We start from the raw sequence: 10346 nt of genomic DNA, 5'->3' as shown, positions 1-10346 counted from the left end.
AGGAAAAGGCTGAGGTGCTTAATGCCGCCTTTGCCTCAGTCTTTAGTGGCAAGACCAGTTGTTCTCTGGATACCGAGTCCCCTGAGCTGGTGGAAGGGGATGGGGAGCAGATTGTGGCCCTCACAATCCACAAGGAAATGGTTGGTGACCTGCTACTCCAATTAGCTGTATGCAAGTCAATGGGGCCGGATGGGATCCACCTGAGGGTACTGAGAGAACTGGCAGAAGAACTGGCCAAGCCACTTCCCATCATTTATCAGCAGTCCTGGCTATCAGGCAGGGAAGGTCCCAGTTGACTGGCAGCTAGCAAATGTGATGCCCATCTACAAGAAGGGCTGGGAAACTACAGGCCTGTCAGTCCGACCTCAGTGCCAGGGAAGCTCATGGAGCAGGTTATCTTGAGTGTCATCATGCGGCACTTGCAGGGCAACCAGGTGATCAGACCCAGTCAGCATGGATTTATGAAAGGCAGGTCCTGCTTGACGAACCTGATCTCCTTCTATGACAAAGTGATGTGCTTAGTGGATGAGGGGAAGGCTGTGGATGTGGTCTACCTTGATTTCAGTAAGGCACTGTTTCCCACAGCATTCTCCTCAAGAAACTGGCTGCTCTTGGCTTGGACTGCTGTATGCTTTGTTGGGTTAGAAACTGGCTGGATAGCTGGGCCCAAAGAGTCGTGGTGAATGGAGTTAAATCCAGTCAGAAGACAGACACTAGTGGCATCCCCCAGGGCTCAGTACTAGGGCCAGTTCTCTTCAATATCTTTTATCAATGATCTGGATGAGGGGATCGAGTGCACCCTCAGTAAGTTTGCAGACGACACCAAGCTATGCGCGTGTGTCGATCTGCTCGAGGGTAGGAAGGCTCTGCAGGAGGATCTGGATAGGCTGCACCGATGGGCTGAGGCCAACTGCATGAAGTTCAATAAGGCCAAGTGCCGGGTCTTGCACCTGGGGCACAACAACCCCAAGCAGTGCTACAGGATGGGAGATGAGTGGTTAGAGAGCTGCCAGGCAGAGAAGGACCTGGGAGTGATGGTTGACAGTCAGCTGAATATGAGCCAGCAGTGTGCTCAGGTGGCCAAGAAGGCCAACAGCATCCTGGCTTGCATAAGAAACAGTGTGGCCAGCAGGGCTGGGGAAGTGATTGTCCCCTTGTACTTGGCTCTGGTGAGGCTGCACCTTGAGTACTGTGTTCAGTTTTGGGCCCCTTGCTACAGGAACGACATCGAGGTGCTCGAGAGAGCCCAGAGAAGGGCAACAAAGCTGGTGAGGGGTCTGGAGAACAAGTCTTATGAGGAGCGGCTGAGGGATTGTTTAGCCTGGAGAAGAGGAGGCTCAGGGGTGACCTTATCACTCTCTATAGGTACCTTAAAGCAGGCTGTAGCAAAGTGGCGTCTATTCTCCCACGTGCCTGGTGACAGGACGAAGGAGAATGGGCTAAAATTGCGCCAGGTGAGGTTTAGGTTGGATATTAGGAAGAACTTCTTTACTGAAAGGGTTGTTAGGCATTGGAATAGGCTGCCCGGGGAAGTGGTTGAGTCAACATCCCTGGAGGTATTTAGAAGATATTTAAATGTAGGGCTTAGTGATATGGTTTAGCAGAGGACTTGTTGGCGTTAGGTCAGAGGTTGGACTAGGTGATCTTGGAGGTTTCCCAACCTAAATGATTCTGTGACTATTAGGAGAATCTGTACCTTTCATGTTTCTGTTTTTTTCCTTGCTTAGCTTGTTTTGCATTCTGATCCACTTTTGTTTCAGTGATCCTTGATGTTTCATGGATGTAGAATCTTAAGTTATAAGCAGCACAATATATTCAAAGTTGTACAGTATGTTCCAAAATTACTGTAAGTAAGTGGTGTTTACAAAGTATCACAACTTGTTCCATGAAGGGCAAGTCAGTGCTAGACAAGCAAAATTCACACTGGATGACTAGAAGTATGTATACAGAAAAAAATAAATCAATTTTCCACACTGTTCAGAGAAGGATATGTTTGTTTTATTTTTTTGACAAGAATCAGCAGGTTATTTTATTGAAGCCAAACTGTTTTAATAAATGCATACATTCAAAGCACTCAAGTACATTCATCATTTAAAATAGAAACTAAAGCCAGGGTTGTTCAGGTCAGTGAAGCAGCAAAAGGCCAGCACAGTGTTCAGGCCCTTGGCAGCGAAGTACCTTTCTATATAGTTCTGTAAATCACATAACTGCATCTTCAGGCACAAATTTGGCATAGGCATTTGCTAATGTTTTTGTAATAAGACTGCTCATTCATGACACAACTGCAGCTGTGAAAGAACCATGATGATGATGATGATGATGATTATTATTATTGTGGATGCCCCATCCCTGAAAATGTTCAAGGCCAGGCTGGATGGGGCTTTGAGCAACCTGGAAGGTGTCCCTGCCCATGGCACGAAGGGTGGAACTGGATTATCATTTGTCGTGTTAAGGGGTGTAGCTGATTAACTGTTACGGGCCCGGATGGATTCAGAGTACTGAACCAGTCGGACATTCACCAAAAACATGTTAACCGTCTGGGGGTCCGTTCAGACAGTCACTATCAACGCATTAACTGTCTGGGGGTCTGGTTAGATTCAGAATACTGAACTATCACAGATAACCACCCTCACCCTCGTTGCACTCAATGAGAGCTATCACAATGCAATCAAGTATGGTTTATTACAGCAACAGATAATCAGGTTCTTTTGGATTGCCAGCGATAGTGACTGTCTGCAAAAGCAAGCTAGTATGCATGAAATACACAGGTGTTATAGGTGTTAAAGGTATTACAGATGTTACAGGTGTTACAGGTGTTACAGGTGTGCAGCCTAGAAATAAACGCGTTAAAAGGATCAAAGACTATAGAGATTTATAAGCAAGTATTCAGATCTCACCCAAAGGCGTCCCAATGGGGGGGAAGAGAGGCTCAGCCCGTCGACTGATCCCAGGAGTCAGGAGGTCCTAAGGATGTTGTATTTCCTCAGGATGGTATCTCCCCTGACGGTGGTATCTTCCCTGACATCCCCTCTCTCTTAGGCCAATTTATATTATTTTCTATCTTTTAGGTGGAGCTTGAGTGGCTCTAGTCAAGCATATCTTAGTTATGATTGGTGTAAAGTTTTCCCGTCTCCGTTTAAAGTAATAGGCTCCGAGAAATTCAGGGCGCATGCTCAGTGAGCGGTGGTCGCACCTTGGAGGCGGGTAGCTTTTGGGATGCAGGTGTGTTTTGGTATTATAATTATACTATAATGAGCAAAAAGTACAGTAGGGTACAGCATTTGTCAAAACATGACAGGTCTTTGGCTCAGGGTGGCAAAAAGTGCAGCTTTGTGCACAAGAACAATCGAGGCCCCACCTGATTACAGAGCCTAGACGTGGTGTCTCCACTCTACACTCTGTGCTGTTCCTTAGGGCTAGCACACCAAGTTTCCCCAGCGCGATAGCATCTAAGGTTGGAAGCCTAGGGAACGCTCAGGTAATGCAGTTATGCCCTACCCTGAAAACCTCTTCAATGCTGTACCTTTTCCTTAAAAATGCGAATGTTAGTTTTATTTTTGTAGTTTCTTCAGGCAATTACACCACATCATTAAGGGCCCTTCCAACTCAAACCATTCGGTGATTCCTACTATTAAACTGTTTCTTCTAGCACACAAACAAAAAAACTGCGTATCAAAAATACTGAAATAAAAATATGGATAATGTATAAAAATAGTATAATTTTATTATGAAATTACATACTAATTTTTCTGGTTTGTTTCTGAAATGAATGGTAACCAGTATCCCCATCAGACGAAACAATAAGATGCAGAAATAGCAAAGCAAATACCATACTTGTGAATCTGCTTTCTACTGTCCAATGAAATGATATAGTACAGGTATTCCAAGTTTAAAACATACTCAAAACCTAACTTTCACTATTTTGTAGATTACTAAGCATGACCGAGATTACAAAAGCTGTCTTATACATTGTAATTGGTCAATGTTTACACCATTCTTTCGTACTTTTCATGGTATTCGAAGATATTATCCCCTCTGGAAATTTGGAAGTAGTCCACTCTTCTTTGTGAGGACTCAAACTTCAGTCCATCCAGGCTGTTACTGCTTTGGCAGAATGACTGAACACTGCACAGTTGTCTGAAATACAAAATCAAAGTAAATGAGTATCTCCTCTGATAGATTTACTTTCAGTGTAAAGGCAGGCTACATAGCTTCCATTCAGCTTGCAAACAGGTGTAATTTCCATATGTGTAGCATCTCCAACTTCCCCAAACACCATAGATGTTAAAAGAATTTTGAGGGTTCAAGAACTTGTCACTACAGCTTTATGTAGCTGTATGTAACGTGCACATTGGTATTGAGAACCAATGATCATACTGTAGAAACACAAGACTAAAATTAAGGTTTTTAGGCTTGCAGGCTACAAATGAAAAAATGTGCAGCTTTTGTTTTTCATCTACATACATTGCATTCGTATAAAGCTCTTCATAAATGTCATCAGAATGCTCTGAAAGTGAAGTTCCCTAACAAGATGATATTTTACATGGTTGGTTCATCAACAATTTTCAAGTACAGCTATCAAGAACAGAAAACCTTTCTCTAAAGGTGCATTGATTGGGAGTGAATTAAATGTTCATGATATGCAGAGACAGGCAACTTTGACATCAGCCACATTCAACAGTAGGACCTGATAAACTTTTAAACTTCAGTTTTCTTGAGAGGTCCTTAGCCTGCAAGGGCCACAGTACACAAACTGATCCAACTACAGTTAAGTGAACTCTCAATTAATTTACTTTCCACCTTATTCACCTGAGCCAATTCACTCTAGTCATATAAGTAGGCTCACCGATTGGGAGTTTTTTTGGGAAAGAAAATTAGTCAAGAACATCCTTAAGATCAGAGCTTGAGATACATACATTATGAATGTAGGTATCAATCATAAACTAGAAAAAATGACTGAAAAAGCTAACTTTTATGCCATTTGACTTGCCAGGTACCAAACATATTATAGTCCAAGTACGTCAAAGATGAAGTGTGCTGAAATATGTCTATGTATACCTTGCCCAGTCTAAACCATCCTATAGTATTTACAGCTCTCTTATCTGAATAGACCATTCCCTCTTATCAGAGAGCTCTGACAAACATCATTTCACAAAGGCTGGTACAGTAGTTTAAAAAAGGCAGGCAATATCTGCAGGAATCCTCAAACAGTCATTAAGTTCACCTGAGGAGCATTCACAGAAGTTCTGATGCCCTACTATAAGCTGATTTTCTTACACGTAAATAGTAAAAAAAATCAGTTACAACATGAAGTTCATTTTACCATTTCAGCACAGATTCTCTTCCAAACCTCAAGGGTATGAATCCTATCGCAATAAAAGTACAAAGCTCAATTCACAGTTGTGAGCTAAGAATCTTTTCAACAAGTCAGTTTTTCTCTCTCACCAATACTTTTCCCAACAAAGATAATAAGAATCTATTATACTAGTTCCATTTGGAAAGTGTCTGTTGTTACAAATTTGTTTACTTCATTCAGTAGTAAGCCCATATTTTCCTTGATCAGCTTTTGAAATCATACAATGGCTGAAGATGTTCTAGTTTTCTTTGATGTCCCTTCGAAGTGTCAATTACAGGCAAGATTTCATTTCCCTCAAACCATCTGTATATGCCTTGCTTCTGGATTTCTCCTTTCTTTCTGGTCTTGCTTCTGGATTTCTCCTTTGTAGCTTGGTCTTGCTTCCAATTTTTGAATTCTGCATTTTTGCACTGGAGCTCTGTTCCCTGTTTCCTGATTGGTCTTTGTTTGGATCACTCTTACACTTGGAGAATGCTGACCTTAAAGATCTGCTAGCCTTCCAGAGCTCTTTGCCTCTTCAGAGCTGCCTCCCATGAGATGCTACCTACTTGTTTACTGGTTAAACAAGTATGCTCACCTCAAGTTCAGCATCTGTGCTCTGCTATTTGCCTTCTTTCTTTCCACAGGATCTTGAACTCCATGATTTTGTGGGCATTACAGCAGTAACCGCCAATGATTATCATCTTACTATACAAATATTTTCAGTGACCAGAAGATCCAACTGTGCATACAGTCACAGAGTGGTTAAGGTTGGAAGGAGATCATCCAGTCCAACCCCCTGCCAAGCAGGGTCACCTAGAGCATGATGCACATGATCACATCCAGGGGGGTTTTGAATATCTCCAGAGAAGGAAACTCCACAGTCTCTCTGGGCAACCCATTCCAGTGCTCTGTCACCCTCACAGTAAAATAGTTCCTCCCTCATATTCAGCCAGAACATCCAGTGCTTCAGTTTGTGCTCGTTGCCTCTTGTCCTGTCACTGGGCACCACTGAAAATAGTCCGGTTCCATCCTCTTGACACTCTGCCTTCAGATAATCATATACATTGATAAGATCTCTCTGTCTTCTCGTCTCCAAGCTAAACAGGCCCAGCTTTCAGCCTCTCCTTGTATGACAGATGCTCCAGACCTCTAATCAGCTTGGTAGCCCTGTGCTGGACTTGCACCAGTAGCTTCATGCCCCTCTTGTACTGGGGAGCCCAGAATTGGACACAATACTCTAGGTGTGGCCTCACCAGGGCTGAGCAGAGAAGGAGGATCACCTCCCTTCACCTGCTGGCAACACTCTTCTCATTGCACCTCAGGATACCATTGGCCTTCTTGGCCACAAGGGCACATTGCTGACTCATGGTCAGTGTGCTGTCCTCCAGGACACCCAGGTTCCTCTCTACACAGCTGCTCTCCAGCATGTCAGCCCCCAGCATGTACTGGTGCTTGGGGTTATTCCTCCTTAGGTGCAGGACCCTGAACTTGCCCTTGTTCTATTTCATGAGGTTTCTCATCACCCATCTCTCCAGGCTGTCCAGGTCCCTCTGAATGGCAGCACAGTTCTCTGGGGTATCAGCCACTCCTCCCAGCTTTGGGTCATCAGCAAACTTGCTGAGGGTGCACTCTGTTCCATCATCCAGGGCACTGATGAATAAATCAAACAAGATTGGACCAAGTACCGACCCCCTGCATTGCAGACTAAACCCTCTGAGCTCAGCCTTCTAGCCACTCCTCAATCCACTTCACCGTCCACTCATCTATCCTGCACTTCCTGAGCTTGTCCACAAGGATGTTATGGGACAGTGTCAAAAGCCTTGCTGCAGCCAAGGTAGACAACATCCACTGCTGTCCCTGCATCTACCAAGCCAGTCACCCCATTACAGAAGGCTATCAGATTGGTTAAGTACGATTTCCCCTTGGTGAATCCATGCTGACTATTCCCAATCACCTTTTTATCTTCCACATGCTTGGAGATGACTTCCAAGATGAGCTGTTCCATCACCTTTCCAGGGATGAGGTGAGGCTGACTGGCCTGTAGTTGCCCGGATCCTCCTTCTTGTCCTTTTTGAAGACTGGCATGACATTGGCTTTCTTCCAGTCCTCAGGCACCTCTCCTGTTCGTCATGACCTTTCAAATGTTGATGGAGAGTGCACCCGTGGGTGCATTCCATGGGGGCCCATGGATTTGTGGATGTCAAGTTTGCTTAAATGATCTCTGACACAATCCTCCTCAACCAACGGGAATTCCTCCTTTCTCTAGACTTCCTCTTTTGTCTCTAGGGCCTGGGATTCTTGAGGGCTGGTCTTAGCGGTGAAGGCCGAAGAAAAGGAGGCATTCTGCAACTCTGCCTTCTCTGTATCCTTCATTGCCAGGGCACCACCCCATTCAGCAGCAGGCCCAACATTTTCCCATCTTCCTTTTACTACTGATGGATGTGAAGAAGCTCTTCTTGTTGCTCTTGCCATCCCTTGCCAGATTTAAATTCAAATGGACCTTGGGCTTCCTTGTCACATCCCTGCATACTTTGACAATGTCCCTATATTTCTCCCAAGTGGCCTGTCCCTTTTCCCACATGCTCTATACTTTCTTCTTGTGTTTGAGGTTTGCCAGGAGCTCCTTTTCCATCCATGCAGGTCTTCTGCCTCCTTTGCTGGCATTCTTACTCATAGGGATGCATCGATCTTGAGCTTGAAGGAAGTGATGTTTGAATACCGACCAGCTCTTTTGGACTCCCTTTCCTTCCAGGGCCCTCACCCATGGGATTCTTCCAAATAGGTCCCTAAGAGGCCAAAGTTTGCTCTCCTGAAGTCCAGGGCTGCGATCCTACTTTTTGCCCTGCTTCTCCCTTGCAAGATCCTGAACTCCAGCATCTCATGGTCACTCAAGCCATGGCTGCCCTAACCTTCATATCTCCAGCCAGACCTTCTTTGTTAATACAAGGTCCAGCAGCACACCTCTCCTTGTTGGCTCCTCCACCAGCTGTGTCAAAAAGTTATCACTGCTCTGCAGGAACCTCCTGGACTGTTTTTGCCAAGCTGTGTGGTCTTTCCAGCAGATATCAGGGTGGTTGAAGTCCCCCATAAGAACCAGGGCCTGTGATTGTGAGGGTACTTCCAGCTGTCTGTAGAAGGCTTCATCTACCTCCTCTTCTTGATCAGCTGGCCTGTAGCAAAAACTCACAATAGTATCAGCCATGGTAGCCTGTCCTCTAATCCTTACCCATAAGCTCTCAACTCTCTCTTCAACCACCCCTAGACAGAGCTTCATGCATTCCAATTGCTCTCTCACATAAAGTACAACTCCACCACCTCACTTTCCTGGCCTGCCTTTCCTAAAAAGCACATAGGCCTCCATGACAACAGTCCAGTCATACAAGCTGTTCATCACTCATCACAAATTTCCCTGACACCAGTCAGACATGTGGACTATTGGGATGATCTGTGTTTCCTGATCAATGACAGAAACACAATGCGATCACACCTGTTCTGAAAGAGTAAGGGCTTTGTATGCTGACTGTGTCTCAGCTGGGAAGATAGTGTGCATACAGAAAAGTTTACTTCAAGTTTTTTTTTCAAAGTCATGTAACCTGAGCCTGGAGAATGGTCTCCTTTTACAGCAACATGGCCACAAAATACTGGCCTAAAGATGTGTTGGTAGTTAAAAAATGCTAACATTCATATTAGCCTTAAACTAATTGGCATACCACAGGCAAAAAGACACAACATAGAATGGATGGCAAGCAGCCTAACCATGAGCAGGAAAACAGCCCTTGAACTTCCTTGCTTCAACATCCAGGGTTTCCTGAAATGCCACTGTGAGCTTCAGAGGTGACACCTCCATGTGCTTGTATGGTTAAGTAGGAAACACACCTCTTGGGAAAGAGGCAAGTAATGCAGCTGGGCAAGGAGCCTTGCAACACCTTTGCACCTGTCTGGTGAAGTCTCTCCAGTCACAGTAGCCAGATTACAGAGGTCAGAAAGGAAAAGTTTTATCCACGCAGAATTTTATGGTTTTACATGCTTCCCCAAACACTAGAAAGAGACACCAGCAAATGCCTGTTTGAGATACCCAGCTGCAGCCTGAGTGTAAGCTGGCAGGGTTTCTCTTGGTAACTGACTGCTGAGTACAAGCTTGCACAGTTCACAAGGTACACACAAGGTGCTGCCTTTAAGCATTGGGAAAAGGTACCTGTGAAAATGTTCAAAAAACCCTCATCAGCTGACCTTTAAAGCTGCCAGAACAAAATCCACATAACATTTTGCATCAACAAAAATAAGATATGTTTAACTTAATGGCTCAACTACATACTCACAATGAGGCACAAACATCTCTCTCTCTTTGCTGTATCAAGTAATTGCCTCTCTCCTTATCCACAAACATGGAAACACAGGACCAGCCCTGCATCTACCACTATTTAACGTCTCAGAGAGATTGCTAGCCTTTCCAGCCCTTCCTAAAAAATAAAATTAAAGCAACACTTCCAAACCTCAGACTTTCCTGCCACTTGTCCACACTGCTTTGTCCTATTAAAGCAGAAACAGTATGACTCTTACTCTCCTGACATCAGATCTCAACCCCTACTGCCAATACCTAGTTCCTGTTTCCAATACTTTTAGTACCTTCAGACCAACTTCCTTTCTCAGTATATTATCACTCAAACCAAGCCACTACCAGCAAAGAGCATAAACACATAAGAATTGCCAAGTCAAAGTGAAACTATCTCAAAAGTCATCACTAATACTAGGTAGCAGCAGACACTTAAGAGAAGGAGCCTAAGAAGCAACATTAGAAAGAAGTGCTCCATCCTCTTCATGTATCATGTTTTCTTTCAGAAAATAGTAGTTCAAAAGCTGCAGAAAGCAATTGAATTGGTGTTTTAAACAGTTGACAATGAAATGGTAAAAGAGTATGGGAACCTTACACACTTGGTGTCAGTTCTTTCCAGCCACTTGCTCTTTCATTCCCTATGAAGAATCGAGACAATCATACAAACAGAAGCAA

General features: G+C 44.2%; 1 protein-coding gene across 1 annotated transcript in view; it reads right to left on the bottom strand.

Moving 5' to 3' along the window:
• Positions 1 to 1976: 1976 nt before the first annotated feature.
• MTAP (methylthioadenosine phosphorylase) overlaps positions 1977 to 10346 on the bottom strand; it is a 38626-nt gene continuing 30256 nt past the window's right edge. The window contains exon 8 of the mRNA XM_084503705.1: positions 1977 to 4137. Coding sequence (XP_084359831.1) covers positions 4099 to 4137 — 39 coding nt within the window. The 3' untranslated portion in view covers positions 1977 to 4098. The remainder of the gene's footprint in view (positions 4138 to 10346) is intronic.

This window comes from Aythya ferina (assembly GCF_964211825.1).
Source record: "Aythya ferina genome assembly, chromosome: Z".
Taxonomy (NCBI): domain Eukaryota; kingdom Metazoa; phylum Chordata; class Aves; order Anseriformes; family Anatidae; genus Aythya; species Aythya ferina.
This window is presented reverse-complemented; position numbering and strand designations above follow the sequence as displayed.